Here is a 17,877-nt window from a genome sequence, read left to right on the forward strand (position 1 = left end):
GCGTAAGTGTCCATGACTTTGTCCCCGTGGCTCAGGAGCACTCTGACCACTTTGAGGAGCACTCGGGGGGTCTCGCTGTGCTGGTCAATGTGGAGCACTCCTGTCTCGGGTGGTGACGTAGACTCTATATGGTACGAGTCGCACCTTGTCCGCCAGTGTCTGCCGTAGCAGTCGGGACAGAAGGGAGCGGTCTGGTGGAACTTTGGTTCTGGTGCCACCGCCTCGGCGTGGTACATGACCGCGACGGGCCCACTCTGTTGTCCTGGGTGACGCTTGTTGATGTCGTGCAGGACCTCCAGGTGGGTGCCACCGCACCTGCTGCACTTTTTCTTCAGGTGGCACTCAGCTGCTAGGTGGCTGCGCGCGCAGCGGAAGCAGCGGCGGTGGTCCTTGACCCACTGGCTCACATCATCCGTGGTCAGCTTCTTGAAATCTTCGCACTGATGGAGCCGATGTTCTCCCGCACAGTACTGGCACTCAATCTTCCACTGGTCCTCTTTCGTCGAGGGGGTGTTGTGGTTGGAGTGCTGCGGTACTGACTCTGATTGGTGCATGACAGTCACCGATCTTCTTCCATCATTTATTCTCCTGGGTCCTTCTCTGGAGCCAGGGGTGCTCCGTCCGAATGTATCTAGCCGTAAGCTGCTGACTTCTCTCGCCAGGAAGTCGGCTAGATCGAGGAGGTTCGGTTCGGGGCCATTAGGGTCTCGGTGGTCTCTCTGCCGCCTAAAGCGCTCCTGTCGGGCGGGCGGTAGCTTCTCCAAGATCCTCTCTACATTTGAGTTGGCGTATAGTTCATGCCTACCCTTTTCCCTCTGCGCTCCCAGCATCCCTACCAGGGACTGCACTCTGATGGACAGGTCGTCCAGTGCTCGATTGTCTGTGGCTGGGGGTAGGCGGTCAATATGCCTTATCTCTTCTATTACGTAATCCCATATACGTCCATATCTCTGGTCCAGCGCTGCTAGGGCCGCTGTGTATGGGGTCGTAGAGGTAGCATAGGCTAGCGCTATGTTGTGCGCTCGGGGCACTTTCAGGTGCTGGAGTAATATTGCATACTTGTGGCGTTCATCACCAGCGACATCCACCAGCATTGTCTCTAAGCACATCCGGAGCTCCGTGTACTGTGCTCGATTCTCCTGGATGAAGTCTGGAATCGTCGGTGTGCCAATGTATGACGCTGTGGGTGACTGATACATCGGTGAGCGTTGGGGGAGAGGCCTCCTAGGCGAGTCTCCTCTGGCGTGTCGTCTTGGGCTGGTACTTGGTGGGTACCAAAGGTCGGGTACCCAGGTGCTGTTCCTCGGGGCTGACGGTGCGTCAAACTCACCCGTGAGTTGAGTCGGGGGTTTGTAGCGCAGGGCCTCGGGGCTGACTTCTGGGCTGTACTGGACCTCCTGGTCCTGAGTACGTGGCTGCGGGTCGGGGCTGTACTGGGCCTCCTGGGCCAAGGCACGTTGCTGCTGGTCGGCTTGACACTCCTCCTCTTCCTCCTCATCTCCCTCTGCTAGGACCTGGAGTCGTCTGTTCAGTCTCTCGGCGTGGTCCGGTTCCGTTACCCGGTTGCTGGGTCTCGTATGGACCGGCTGGGGAGGGGGTTCGGAGACGTGGACAGGCTCCTCCTGTTGGCGGGGTCCCGGGTCGCTTCGTCGGGTAGGGGAATGTGTCCTAGACCCGTGTCTGGACGATCTCTGGGAGCTCCGTGCGGAGTGAGGGGGTGTCGCCATGGCAACCAGTTTGTCCATCAGCTCCGCCTGCAGCCGGTCGCGCTCTGCCTCGCGCCGGGCATGGGCTGCGTCGCGCGCTGCTTCGCGCTGGGCATTGGCGGCGTCGCGCTGCGCATTGGCGCTGGCCTGGGCAGCGTTGCGCTGTGTGTTGGCGACGTCGCGCTGGGCATTGGCGCTGACATGGGCGGCGTGGAGCTGTGCATTTGCGGCGTCGGCGCGGCTTCTCTCGACGTCGCGCTGGGCATTGGCGCTGGCATGGGCGGCGTCGGCGCGGCTTCTCTCGATGTTCTCTTCTGTCTGGAGGCGTCTGGTCTCCAGTCTTATTCGGTCGTCCTCGCTCCTTTGTTGCGCCTGGAAGCGCTCTCGCTCACCTGCGTAATGTTCGCGCTCGCACGTCTGTTGCGCTTGAAGTCGATCGCGTTCGGTGGAGGCTGCCAGGGTGGCGATGAGTGCCTGCGCCAGCATCTTGTCCGCCTCGCTGGGGGAAGACGCCGTTCGGGGCGATCGGCTCCCGGCAGTACTTGTTGGAGATCCATTCTCCGGTTGCGTACCGAGGAGATCCGTCTCCTGGGTGCGCGTCTCTCTAGGGTTGTCTTCCTCCCGGGGCTGAGCGGGGGCTATTTCTTCGGTATTGTCTGGGGGTAAAGTCGTGTCAGTTCCCTCCTGGTCCCCACCGTGAGCTTGGTCAGTTACATTAGCACCCACTAGGGCCTCTGTTGGCGGGGTAGCCTGGTTGTTAAGGTCGGACATAATTTTACTTTCTACTTTTTCCGCGTTTAACTTCCCTTTAAAGCTAGGTATTGGACTGACAGAGTATGCCTCTAGGTAGGGAGGTGGCTGTCGTCTGCGCTGCGGGCGATCTAGCTTAGGAGAACCGTTTGTGGAGTGTTCGTCATCGGCCATGCCAATATTAATATTATATTAATATTACGCTAATTATTATCTCGGCTATCGAAGGACCAATTTTAACTGAGGGGTACAATTCCCTGACTGTATTAATCAAGTACTGATATCATTAATCACTACCGTCTATGTACTTCTGGCCAATACTGTACATAAGTATTATTAGATTAGAACACTCGACAATAACACGGTTTTCCACACAGAATACTCGGTTAGAATATTTATTACATAAAAGGGATTAGATTACATTACTTAGTTGCGCTTATAAGGCAAATAGAATGTGCATGTAAATCAATAATGGATATTAAGTAATTAGATCTATGGATCTTCTGGGATAGGGGTACTACCGGTTGTAAGCCAGCAGAGGGGGCCAAAGCTCTATGCAAGTCAATTAGTCCACTGGTCCTCAGCGAGGCACCTGCAGGGGGGGCGGTCTTTACTCCCTGGCTCAGCGGGGAAAGCAGCTGCTGGTCCCAGGGTGCGCGCCACGCAGGTAACGCCGTGGGGTCTCTGCTCCGGCAGAGACGGACTCGAGTGGAGGTCCTCACGGTAGATGTGTAGTTCCCACAGCAGCAGCGGGGCAGACGGTTCTGCTCCAGCCGCCACAGTCAAAGCACTGAAGAATAATCCTTGCCGGAAAAGTGGCTCTGCTGGTGGGGTAAATCCTCCGTGTTGCGCGGTAGTGCGCGGTGGTTCAGAGTTGAACTTGACGTTGGTCTATCCTATTAGCACGGGCAATAAGTGCTCTATGTAGACACACAATTACCCACTTCACGTGGTCTTTGACTCGTAATGAAGGTTTACTAATGAATAGAGAACGATACGACAAACAGACGTATTTAGGATAACACGAGACTATATTGGGGCAATGCGAGCCCTGCTGTACCGCACGTTGCGTAGTGGGTAAGGCTTTACTCGGTAACTGAACCAGACTGAACTGAAGGCGAACTGAACGGGAACTGCAAGGAAGGGTTCTACATTTCTTGCGCCATATATATATGTACCGTGAACAAATAGTACCTATCTCATTTCTGTCGCCTCTCGGTCTCGTAGCCGTGGGCGAAAGCGGGCATGTTAAGACAAGTCCTGGCGGTAGCTTTCAAGTCAGCTCGAGGGGGGTACCCCTGCATAGCCTATCCTTTATAATGTTATAGGCTATTTTATTTACAGTAGTGAAGTCTATTTATGATTTTTTTTCCATAGCCGGTCTCAGTTATGCTGTGGCTGAGACGGATCGGGATTAATGAAGCTGCTAAGACTAGACTGCTTCTCGGCTACGAATTAAAGCCACGATTGAAAATAATGTACTTCCTTTCTTGACAATAGCATATACTATAACAATAATACAAGAGCATACAAGAACAATGAGCGCCAGGGGATCGCTTCCAATAGGGGAATGAATATTATGGTCTGTCCTGCTAGACTAAAGGGATATTCAGTGCATATTGTACAAGGAATATACAGGGGATATCAAACGATATACAAATATTATACATGGGATCTCAGGCATTAAATATATATATTCGGTTTAATCTGACCCTTTGTAACACCGTGACAATTAAAACTCTTGACTTGACTTGACTACAACCCAGACTTTGAAAAACTAGCTACCTCTTCCCAGTGCCAGCGTTCTCACTAAGGTAGAGACATTTTTTTTTTTTTTGAACTTTCTTTTATTTTGTGTCATATTGAACATCACATTGCATTAATCATACAGTATAATATACTTGATTCACATAGTCAATGACATTTGTTACTCAGGCTCTTCCCTCTTATTCAATTTGTCAATTTGAACGTCAGCAAAACAAAGGAGATGATTGTGGACTTCAGGAGGTCGGGGGTCAAGGACTACAGCCCCCTCAGCATCGACGGGGCACCGGTTGAGAGAGTCAACAGCTTCAAGTACCTCGGAGCCTACATATCCGAGGACTTGACATGGACCACACACATTAACAGTGTGGTGAAGAAGGCACGACAACGCCTCTACTTCCTCAGGCGCCTAAGGAAGTTCCAAGTCAGCCAGAAGATCCTTAAGAACTTCTACTCATGTACAATAGAGAGCATCTTGACCGGCAACATCACCTCCTGGTTTGGGAATAGCACTGCAAAAGACCAAAGCAGACTACAAAGAGTGACACGTTCAGCCGAACGCACAATTGGAGGGGGGCTCCCCACCCTCCAGAACATTTACTACAAGCGTTGCAAGGGGAAGGCTAAGAGAATTATTAAGGACTCGAGCCACCCGAACAACTGCCTCTTTGAACTGCTGCCGTCAGGCAAGCGATACAGGAGTCTCAAGGCGAGCACAGAAAGACTCAGAAGTAGCTTCTATCCCCAGGCCATCAGGCTGCTAAACGAACAATGAATGAACACTACACAACAACAACCACCAAACACACATAGCACACACATCCACACGCACACACTCACTTTAAACAAACACACTGTAGCACCCACTCCACACACTTTATAGCACACACCCACTTTAAACAAACACACTGTAGCACCCACTCCCCACACTTTATATTTATGGATGAAGGATTGCACTACAACTCGTACACCTTACTGTAAATTGTACCTAAAATTGTACCTCATCCCATTTCTGCTTTGCACTAGATAGTACTGTACATTAGTACACTGCATAGTATTGTGTATTGTATATTATATGGTAACTCAGAACATTGTACATATGTCTATACCGAACACTGTGACCTCATTTTCTTCTTCTAAATTCATGCTATATTATGTTATTATGTTATTTGATACTATCTTGTCTAGCACAGTCTCTGGAGCGTAACAGTAAGAAGCATTTTGTATGAAAGTATTCTGTACTTCTGTATGACAACTATTAAAGAACTTGAACTTGAACTTGAACTATTCAGCGTAATCAAAATAAGCTGTATAATCCGAGTACGCCTCTTAAACAACCCAGTGGGGAGGGATTTTTACAATATTTTTTTTTATGATTTTTTGTAGGATAAGAAACGAAAAAATAAATAGAGAAATAAATTTAGCAAAAAAAAAAAAAAAATACTTTAACAGAAAAAAAAGAACAACAAAAAAAGAAAAGAAAAAAAAGAGAGAGAGGGCGTCAGGCTCATGCTAATGTATCTCCAGGTACAAGGTTACAAGTGACCATCTCTGCATAAACATATCTTTTTTCAGTTGCAATTGTGCAGTCATTTCTTCCATTGTATACATCTGTCTCAGTCTCTTGGTCCATTGTTTGATTGTCGGTCGTTGATTTTGTAGCCATGCCATAGTTATCATTTTCCTTGCTATTAACAGTATCACTCTCAAGATATATAACGTATCTCCATAGTATGTGCCTTTCGGTATACATCCCAAGATATAGTACGATGGATTCAGAGGTAAGTCAAGATCTAGAATGGTTTTAATCTCATTTTTGATATTCATCCAAAATGTCTGCACCCTTGGACAGTCCCAGAAAATATGTGTATGATCTCCGATCATTCCACATCCTCTCCAACATAGTGGTGAGGACCCACCAGCAAATCCGGAGAGAACTTGAGGAGTCCTAAAGTACCTGACCTTGACCTTCCAGTCAAACTCCTTCCACATTGGGCTATTTGTGATTTTATGATTGCTTGAATGGCTGTCCTCCCATTCTTCATTTTCTATGATCACATTAGCTTCCAACTCCCATTTTTCTTTAATATAGGTGGTGTCTCCTGGATCGTCTAGTTGTAACATGTTGTAAATATTGGATATCTGCTTTCTTTCCATCAAGTTTTTTTCTATTGTGTTTATAAAGTACCGCTCCACATTTGTTGGTGGTCTCTTAATTGCTTCCCACTCACTGTGAGTCATTACATAGTGTCTTATTTGAAAGTATCTAAACATGTCTTTCGAAGGTAGATCAAAACATTGCTGTAGCTGTGCAAACGATTTAAAACAGTCTCCTTCCATTAATTGATTGATAGTAACCAGGCCCAAATCCGCCCATTTTTTAAAACCCCCATCCTCCATAGCTGGCCGGAATTCTGTATTGTCTGCTATTGGCATGGCCCTAGATATTGATCGTGGACCTCCCCCCTTTTTCCTTACACTTTCCCATACCTTTAATGTATTTGTAATCCATTTGTTACCAATCTTAATTTTTTTCCAGTATGCTTTCCCCAGGAATATTATGGATCTGAGAGGGGTCTTTGGAATTGAGTTTTGCTCAATCTGTACCCATCCTGAGTCTAGGTCCTTTTGTATCCAATGCACAAGTATGCGTAATTGAGCTGCCCAGTAGTAGTTTCTTAGGTTTGGTAGACCAAGACCACCCTTGTTTTTTGGCAAACATAGTGTTTTAAGCCTTACTCTAGGTTTTTTCCTCTGCCAGATAAATTTGGATAGGAGTTTATCTAACCTTTTAAAGGTAGTGGCAGGTATTGGTATAGGTAGAGACTGGAAGAGAAAAATAAGTCTAGGTAGCACATTCATTCGAATTGATTCTATTCTTCCCACTAGGGAGAGAGGTAAAATGTCCCATCTGGCCATGTCTGATTTGATTTGTACAATCAACTTTTCGTAGTTTGCTTGATATAACTGATTGCTGCTGGGAGTCAAAATGATTCCTAAATACCTGAATCCGTCTCTAGCCCAATGGAAGGGTGCTATACTATTCAGATGTATTGGCCATGTTCCCACTATCATCATGGCTTCTGATTTGGTCTCATTTATCTTATAACCCGACAGTTCGCCGTAATTTCTTAAATCCATCATTATGTTTGGAATTGATTCTAAAGGGTTTTTGATATAAAGTAAAATGTCATCAGCAAATAGCGAGATCTTGTGTGTAATGCCTTTTTGGTCATCTATTCCCTGTATCTGAGGGTTTGATCTAATCATCTCCGCTAGTGGCTCTATGCCAATCGCGAATAGTAATGGAGACAAAACGTCTCCTTGGCGTGTCCCTCTCTGTATGTCAAAGAAGTGAGAGCAGTGACCATTCACCCTTACTCTAGACTTAGGATTTTTATATAAACATTTTATCCATTCTATAAATGTGTTATTGAATCCCATACCTTTCAATGTTAGTTCAAGGTACAGCCAATCAACTCTATCAAATGCCTTCTCGGCATCTAAGCCGAGAAGCATTGATGGTTCTTTTCGAAATCCAGCCACTGTTTGCAGATTTAAAGTTCTTCTGATGTTGTTAGCACCCTGTCGACCAATGATAAAGCCAGTCTGGTCTGGGTGTATCAGTTTTGTTATATGTTTCTGTATTCTTTTTTTAAGTATAGATGTCAATATCTTGAAATCGTTGCAAAGGAGACTTATGGGCCTATAGGAACTACATCTTGTGGGGTCTTTACCTTCTTTATGTATTACCGAGACAATAGCTTCTGACCAGCTTCCTGGTGGATCTCTCTCAGATAGGGCATAGTTATAAACTACACTTAATACTGGTGTTAATTGTTCAGTGAAATGTTTATAAAATTCATTTGAAAACCCATCTGTACCTGGTGATTTATTGTTCTTAAGCATCTGAATAGTTTCCCCTATCTCCTTAGGTTAGCTCATCCGCCTCATCTGGGGATAGTTTAGAAAGTTTAAGGTTATCTAAGAAGTTGTTGATTTTTTCTTTCTTGTTTTCCAATTGCTGTGCTTTGTAGAGGTCGGTATAGTAATCTGCAAATGCATTAGCAATTTCTTGCGTTTGCATTACTTCCATGTGTGTGCTGGGGTGTTTAATCTTTGGAACTATCCGACTTGACTGTATTTTGTGGAGCTGGAATGACAGTAGCTTGCTTGCCCTATTTCCCATCTCATAGTAAAGGTAGAGACATTTAATAAAAAAAAATGTAAACAGATAAAGGAGAACTATCAGTGACTGTTGACAGACCTTTTTGTGGAATTGTTTTTTGATTGTAATCCATTTTGCAATGTGACAGTTGTTTACACATCATTCCTATTCCCTTTTAATTGTACATGTATTTTTGTTTTGATTGTATTGTTCCACTTTTGCTTTGGCAATGTAAACACATGTTTTCTCATGCCCATTGAACTGAGTGTGTGTGTGTTGTCAGTGTGTATGCAGAGTGTGAAATAAACGTGAGAAGTTACAGTTACAGTCTTGTCATTCTTGTAATTCCTACACTACACTGTTACAATGATATATAAAATAGCATATTATATTATATACCCATTCAATATGCACATGACAGAAAATATTATATGCCATATAATATTTTCTGTCATGTGCATATTGAATGGGTAATACTATTACTACTAATACTAGCCTTATGCACCTTATGACACTGTGAATATATTTTTCAGTTAGTTAGATAGTTATTGACCTATTTGTTTACACTGCTTGTGTTGTTTTTACTACCTGTACCCCCCCCCCCTTCCCCCATGCTGCTATGATGCCTGAATTTCCCCAAGGGGATCAATAAAGGAATATCTTATCTTATCTTAGCCGAGAGTAGGACAAATTTGGGCTGGTAGCTCTCGGCTAGGTGGCAAATTAAAAGGTAGATCTTGGTTCAAAAAAGGTTTGGCACCCCTGCACTAGAGCATACATTTGAGCCATCAAAGAAATGAAGCAAAAGTGGTTACCTGTGTTGAACTGGTTTATTTTTTAGAAAATAAAAAAATATACTGGATTACTATTACGACTACTACCACTGCCAATACCAGTGTTTCCCCTGAAAAACAATTCAACAGCGGTGCTGGTGCTGCGTGCACTCTGACGGAATCCATATTTGTGCATGCGCACGTGCCGCCGGAATCCATATTAGCGCATTACTACCTTAGAATTGTTTGAGGTTATTCATGTTCATGGAGTCATGTGCGTGTGAATTTGCTAGGATGTTTTTGGTGTGTCCGCTGACACTAGAAGTGCTCTGGAGGCCCAGGTAGGTCCATATTTGTACATTGCAAAAAAAGAAATCTTATCAGGTGAAAATATCTTGTATTTGGTACAATAAGTCCAATATTGAGTAGAATTATCTCACTCCACAGATAATTTTGCTTATTTTTTTTCTTGATTTTGGTCAATTTAACCAACCAATTTGGTCAATTTAATCTCGTTTTAAGAACATTTTAATCTTGTTTTCTTCAAACAAGATTAAATTGACCAAAATCAGAAAAAAGCTAAATTATCTGCCAGTGGGATAAGATGATTCAAGATAATTCTACTCAATATAGACTTATTGTACCAAATACAAGATATGTTCACTTGATATAATTTTTTTTGCAGTGTAGTTGTAATCAAAGTAAATGTCAAGAGTAATGACATGCCTCAACACTTGTACACTATTTGTATTGAACATAGATATAGATGATTTAATAGATAATATAAATACTAACATACTAACTGTCTAACATACACAAATCATAACACTACAACAGCACTTTACACCTAAGAAGTCTCAGTCTACATTCTGCCTTAGAGCATTTAGTTTCCCTGGGCCCTCATTTATCAATGGTGCGTACGCACAGATATGTGCGTAACCCGTGCGTACGATCATTTCTAAGCAAAGGGTGGGACTTATCAATTTGAACGTGTGCTCGACTTTGTGCGTATATCTACGCACAGCTCAGGCCGTGCGTACCTGGCGCCCAGCGGTAGAATATGAAGACTGCAACGCAGAAATAAGCTTTCGTGCATTAGTTTGGCTGACATGTTCGGTATGACCCGTAATTCATTATAGTTAATTGTAAAATAGCGACAGTAGTGTAATTATTGTCAAACCCTATAAATAGCATTTGGAATAGGTCTTTCTTTCAGAATGAATGCAGCATGGTTTAGCGTTATCGGAATACTACGGGGTGCACTGACTGCGCTCCGCGGGGAACTGTTTTCAGAGATAGGACAGTCTATTTGCAGAGAGAACATAATATTATAGAGTCCGCTACCCGAGACACATTCTCCTTGATTTGTACCACAAATTGGGACCCAAATTAAGTGTGGAACAAAACGCACATGCCATCCCCATGCACATTCAAGTCCTCTCCACCCTCGGGTCTTTGGCCACCGGCACGGTCCATCGTGATATATTGGAAATTGATCAAGCAATCGACTGTTACTGTACCACCCATGTAGCTGTCAAAGCTCCATCACAAATTATGTGAATAGAAAGGGATTCCACTCAGTCAATGTTGCGATGTGCATTTGGCTGATACATGTCGTTGCTGGTGACCGGGAGGAAGGCACGCATTGTATTGAATGAAATTGTAATGTTATTACTGGGGTATCTGTAATCAAAATATCGCTTAAATGCAGGTGGTTGGGGTTATCCACTGAAGCCATAGTTAATGACACATAAATCAACTATACAAAAACTCTTTCTACCACCTTAGGAACATCGCCAAACTTCGCCCCTCACTCACTCTGTCAGATGCCGAAAAGCTCATCCACGCCTTTGTTTCCTCCAGGCTGGATTACTGCAACGCACTCCTCATCGGGATCCCTAGCAAGAACATCCAAAGGCTACAATGTATCCAAAACAGCGCTGCTAGGATCCTGATGAGAGTGCGGAAATACCACCACATCACTCCCATCCTCAAGTCCCTTCACTGGCTTCCTGTCTCACTCAGGATTGAGTTCAAAGTCTCCCTGCTCACCCACAAATGCCTCTACGGAAACGCCCCCCCCTATACCTCAAAGAACTCATCACCCCTCACTCCTCCTCGCGACATCTCCGCTCTGGCCAGGCAAACCTCCTCCAGCGCCCAAGAACAAATCTCTGCACTATGGGAGATCGGGCTTTTTGCTCTTCCGCTCCCAGTCTGTGGAATGCTCTCCCTGACTACCTGAGAGCACCACAGACTGTGGATGTTTTTAAGAAAGGCCTCAAAACTCACCTTTTTAGTAGAGCCTTCTGTTGACTTTTTATCAAATTTTTAGCTCCAATTATGTTCTTTTACCAATTTCTTTTATCAGTTGTATTTATTCTATGTTTCTCTATGTTATTCTAGGTTTTAGTCTTGCCTATTTTTATATTCTTTCTTTCCTTTACTCTCGCTAGTTTTTAAGTTCTTTTAACTGTAGCGCTTTGAGATTTGCCCCGCAACTGTAAAGCGCATTACAAATGGAATCTATTATTATTATTATTATTATTATTATTATTATTATTATTATTATTATTATTATTATTATTATTATTATTATTATTATTATTATTATTATTATTATTATTATTATTATTATTATTATTATTATTATTATTATTATTATTATTATTATTATTATTATTATTATTATTATTATTATTATTATTATTATTATTATTATTATTATTATTATTATTATTATTATTATTATTATTATTAATGACTGACCAACCCAACGAAAGACCCAACAGGAGTGCAATTATAACGGGCTCACGCTCGAACAAGAGCCTTTTAGAGCGCAGTTGGCCTGCTTGTTTGGCACAGGGGGCAGACGCAGAACACCCACCTCCAAACGCTATTAAATATTGTTTAAAATAAAAAGCGAAATACTATTATTTTGTGTGTCATGTTTCCAAATAAGATTTGTCACAACGAAATGCTTTCTACTTCAATTTGTTGGTTAGAATAGATGACCGCCGTTGAAACTTCACTGAGACTAACACAGTCTATTTGTGCACTCCTGCACAGACGTGATGGAATTCAAGTTTGCGTTTTTATTGATCACATAGGCAGGCTACACATGGCGTATAGGCAGGCTATACATGGCAGTGAGATTCATTGTTCTTGTATGCTCTTGTATTATTGTTATAGTAAATGCTATTGTCAAGAAAGGAAGTACATTATTTTCAATCGTGGCTTTAATTTGTAGCCGAGAAGCAGTCTAGTCTTAGCAGCTTCATTAATCCCGATCCGTCTCAGCCACAGCATAACTGAGACCGGCTATGGAAAAAAAATCATAAATAGACTTCACTACTGTAAATAAAATAGCCTATAACATTATAAAGGATAGGCTATGCAGGGGTTCCCAACCTTTCAGAGCCCCACGATTCTTTGGAAACAATATATGATATAGCCTTGAGAATAGGCTATTATTGCCAAACAAGGGCCTATAGCCTATAAATATTATTAAATGTTTTCATAAGCGTAAAGATACAAGGACAACAGTTATATTAACGATCAAGTTAGTTTACTGTATGCAGGCTTCGCAGGGCTCCGTGTCTGTGCCACACGTTATATATGCACAAATTACTGTTGCATAATGTAGGCTATGCTATTATATTAGTGCTGTCAATCGATTAAAATATTTAATCTGATTAATCGCATGATTGTCCATAGTTAACTCGCAATTAATCGCAAATTAATCGCATTTCTTTTTAACTTATTTCTTTTATCTACCTTAAACAGATCTTTTTCAAGTTCCAAGTTTTAATACTCTTATCAACATGAGAGTCAACAAATGCTTGCTTTATGCAGCCATTTAACACAAAAGGATGACCCTCATGCATTGCAAATTTGCATCAAATTCAAAACAGAGTGATGCACAAAATAACTTAAAAGAAAATAATAATTTAAAACCATGAATAAAGTTGTGCATGAAATAATAGGGGAAAGAAAACGTTAGGAACTTGTTACATTCACCCACACAAGGGCTGAGTACTCACCCCCCCCTCTCACACACACACACACACACACACACACACACACACACACACACACACACACACACACACACACACACACACACACACACACACACACACACACACACACACACACACACACACACACACACACACACACACACACACACACACACACACACACACACACACACACACACAGTCAGAAACAAACATAGTATCAATGAGAGTATCAATACCTGAGTGAAGTCTAGTAAAAAACAAACATAGTATCAATGAGAGTATCAATACCTGAGTGAAGTCTAGTAAAAAATAAAATATATATATATATATATATATATATATGATTTTTTTTTCTAAAAAGTTAATCGTGAGTTAAAAAAAATAGTGGCGTTAATAGAATCGGGCGTTAACGCATTAATACCGTGTTAACTCTGACAGCCTTATATATACATATTATTTATTATTCAAATGACACTCAAATATGTTCCGTTGTGATGACACAGTATGATGTCACAGTATGATGTCCTGTTGTGATGTCACAGTATGATGTCATAATCAAACATTCTAGAACATTTGTGTATCTGTTCAACAATTCCCTCAGAAGATCTCAGAAGACAAGTGAAGAGCTCACTTGTTGTTTCCGGCTACTTGTCTGTAAGCTTATATACTGTAGATACAATTAAAAAATCCCCACATGACAACGATAAACCAAAACCTGACGACGCTGCATAGAAGGAGCTGCTTCGCGTAGCTCAGTCCATATAAGAAGTGGTTTTGTTGTAGGACAAATTTACAACAATTGTTTAAAACATTTAGTTCGAAGGTAGATTCTGTTTTTGAGCCAACTTTAAAATGAGCCAACAACGACAGCTAGTGCAAGTTTTTCTGCAGTACCAGGCAACACGGTGGCAGTTTGTTCAGACTATTGCTGAACTTACAAGCAGACAGGAGAACATAGAGCCCCTGCAAAATGCAAACGTGATGTCCCTGCTGCGGCCACTGCTTCTGGACGTGGTGCCCTCCATCAAGCAGACAGCGGCCATGGCCCTGGGACGCCTGGCCGACCACAGTGACCACCTGGCCGAGGCCGTGGTGAAGGGAGACATCCTTCCCCTACTGGTCTCCTCTCTGGCCCAACAGAACAGGTTCTATAAGAATGCGGCAATGTTCGTGCTGCGCGCGGTGGCCAAGCACTCCCCTGCACTGGCCCAGGCGGTGGTGGACTGCGGGGCGCTGGACGAGCTGGTCTACTGCCTGGAGCAGTTCGACACCGACGTGAAGGAGGCAGCCGCCTGGGCCCTGCGCTACGTCGCATGCCACAACGCACAGCTGGCCCACGCCGTGGTGGACGCGAGGGCCGTGCCCCTCCTGATCATGTGCCTCCAGGAGCCAGAGGTGGAACTGAAGCGCATGGCGGTGTCGGGCCTCAGCGACATCGCCAAGCACTCCCCAGAGCTGGCCCAGGTGGTGGTGGACGCCGGAGCCATCGCTCACCTGGCGCGGATGATCCTCAACCCAGACGCCAAACTCAAGAGGCAGGTGCTGTTGGCCCTGAGCCAGATCAGTAACCACTCGGTGAACCTGGCGGAGATGGTGGTGGTGGCGGAGATCTTCCCTGCGGTGCTGAGATGCCTGAGGGACCCCGACGAGTACGTGAGGAAGAACACCACCACGCTGATCAGAGAGGTGGCCAAGCACACGCCTGCGCTGTCCCAGTTGGTAGTGAATTCTGGTGCTGTCGCAGCCGTGGTCGACTACCTGGGCAACTGCAAAGGGCGTTGCCGTGGAAACCTACAGCTGCCAGGCATCATGATGCTAGGCTACGTGGCGGCTCACACGGAGAACCTCGCCATGGCCGTCATCGTCTCCAAGGGGTTGCCCCAGCTCAGCCTGTGTCTATCCGAAGAAGACCCCGTCCCCGAGGATCACATCAAGGCGGCCACAGCCTGGGCCATCGGCCAGGTGGGCCACCACACCCCAGAGCACGCCAGGGCCGTGGGGGCAGCCGGCCTGCTGCCCAGGCTGCTGGCTCTCTACATGGACGCCAACAGCTCAGAGGACCTGCAGGTCAAGTGTAAGAAGGCGCTGAACAGCGTGCTGCAGAAGTGCACCCACTGCCCGACCCTGGAGCCCCTGCTGCACGACGCGCCTTCCAACATCCTCAAACACGTGGTCTGCCAGATCAGCAAGGTCCTGCCCCACGATAGTAAGGCCCGATGTCTCTTCGTGACCAGCGGAGGGCTGAAGAAGATCCAAGAGATCGAGGTCGAGGCAGGCTCCTCCCTGCATGAGTACATCACTGCCATCAACAACTGCTACCCCGAGGAGATTGTCAGGTACCACTCACCAGGCTACTCCGAGGCTCTGCTGGAGACGCTGGAGAATTACCAGCCGGCCTGACTGCCCCCCCTCCCGGCCTGACTGCCCCCCCTCCCCCTAACCCTACCCCCCCCCCCCCCCCCCCCCCCCGCAGAGAGACCGGATCACACCCCCACGGCCTTCCGTCACCTCATTCACATGCAGATCTGAGGAGTAAATTAAAAAAAAATTATTTAATTTATTACATTTATTATAGAGATGTAAAAAAACAAACACATTTTTTTTTTATAATTCCCCACATGGAAAAGGAAACAATGTCCTGTACAATCCTTAATAAACTGCGTCTGGAGGGAAGGTTCTGTGAGGTGTTATTAAAGTCAACAGCACTGAGTTTAACGCCCACAAGGCAATCCCTGTGTGGCTGCAGCGCCTATTTCAGGTAAGTTTAGCTTGGTTTAGGTTAGCTTGGTTCAGGTAAACTTTGTTAATAAAAAGATACTATACTGTACGTCTACTGTAAAAAGATACTATACTGTATGTCTACTGTAAAAAGATACTATACAGTACGTCTACTGTAAAAATATACTATACTGTACGTCTACTGTAAAAAGATACTATACTGTACGTCTACTGTAAAAATATACTATACTGTACTTCAGCACACTCGGTTGGCACTGGTCAAAACGTACCTTTTTAAAATAGCTTTTAAATGAATTATTATCTTTATTTTATTGTCTAATTTTTCTTTATTTCTATTATTTTTACTTCAATATTTTATTATCATTGTTTTATGTATTAGGGCTGTCCCCGACTAAGGATTTGGATAGCCGACTTTGATTGGCCGAAATTAGCCGATAGTCGACTATTAGTCGACTATGAATTTTTTTTGTTGAATATAATATATATATATTTTTTTATTAATTTATTTTTTTATTTTTTCATTCCATTTGGGCTGTGGGGGTGCTTCATGTCTGGGGGAGTCGACGGAAGGCTTCTTGTCCTCTGCAAAAGCATGCAATTGGTCCACTGATGGATACATCTTGATATGTCTAGTCTAGTGTGTTCATTAGATGGGTGAAATCCTCTTTCAGTGCCTCTGTGCCTGTTTTATTATTAGCCTCTGGTATGTGTGCCATTAGCGCTTCTAGGCCTCTTTTCTTTTGGAAAGAATGATAAAAAAATTAAAAATAAAATACAAAAATATATAATATATATTTTTTTGCATTCGACTAAGAGGTTGGCAGTCGACTACAGCTCCTTTCGATAGATTAGTCGACTATTCGACTAATAGGGGTCAGCCCTTTTAAATAATTGTATTTGTTCTTTTTTAATTTCTTATTTTAGTGTTATTAAATTTTGTCTTATTGTTTACTATAAAATGTTGCTATTTTATTATTTTAACTATTTAATTTTTTGGTCTTCATTATTATTTTATTTGTAATAATTGTATTGACTTATGTTATTGTCTTACTGTTTGTCTTATTTAGCTATTTTTACTATCTTATCTAGTTGTTTTATTACCGGTTTTATAATTTTCATGTCTTATAATTTCCATCCTTAGTTATGGAGTGATTGTAATTATTATTATTCTTTTTTTTTATCCTTGTTTAGTTTTTTGTGTAAAGCACTTTGAGCTGCAATCTGTATGAATGGTGCTATATAAATAACATTATTATTTTACATTTATTTTAATTTAAAAATATATATTTTAAGACTTCTAAAGAATGTTATGTTTTTAGACATAATATATATGATTAAGACACTTGGACACTTGGACTAATAATGCATTCAGTCATTTGGACGGAGTTGTTAAAACTCACTCCACTCAAATCAATAGAGTTATATTTCACTCTATTCAAATCAAATTTAAAGTGACGTGGCTGGGATAAATGTGCCAGTCAGTCAGCCAAAACAAATTCCTGGACCAAGGTCGAAACAGGGAGCTGCTGGAGTCGAAGGCCCTCTAGGAGATAAGAGTGGCAAGCGGCTTCCCCACCCCCAGCCCCCTCCCCCCCACCCCCCCTCCTACGTGTATGGACCAGCGCCTCACGATGGCAGCTAACTCGTATGCGTGCTGGAGGGGGAGCCAAGGCTGTCTCGTCAACCCCCAACCCCCAGCCCCCCCCCAACCCCCAGCCCCCCCCCCGGTGCTCCGCGCCAAACATGGCAGCAGTAATACGCATACGTCTGTCTCAAAGAGTCCTGCATGTATAACAAATGCGCATGTTGGTGAATTTATGATTGTGTGCCATTATTACTATCAATGAAATAATTGTGGAATATTACTATAATGAGCTGTATGTTAAATCTCGTTGTGACAACTGTAACAATGACAATAAAGATCTATTCTATTCTATTCTATATATATTATT

At 43.6% G+C, this 17,877-nt stretch overlaps 1 protein-coding gene across 1 annotated transcript; it reads left to right on the forward strand.

The window, feature by feature from the left end:
* Positions 1-14,038: 14,038 nt before the first annotated feature.
* Positions 14,039-15,586, forward strand: LOC311234031 (sperm-associated antigen 6-like; the record flags this gene model as incomplete). The annotated part of the gene is made up of 1 exon (XM_084321119.1): positions 14,039-15,586. The coding sequence occupies one exon, from the start codon at positions 14,039-14,041 to the stop codon at positions 15,584-15,586; it is 1,548 nt and encodes a 515-aa protein (XP_084177245.1).
* Between the last annotated feature and the right edge of the window lie 2,291 nt (positions 15,587-17,877).

This window comes from Notolepis coatsorum (genome assembly GCF_963971535.1).
Source record: "Notolepis coatsorum genome assembly, chromosome: 9".
Lineage (NCBI taxonomy): Eukaryota > Metazoa > Chordata > Actinopteri > Aulopiformes > Paralepididae > Notolepis > Notolepis coatsorum.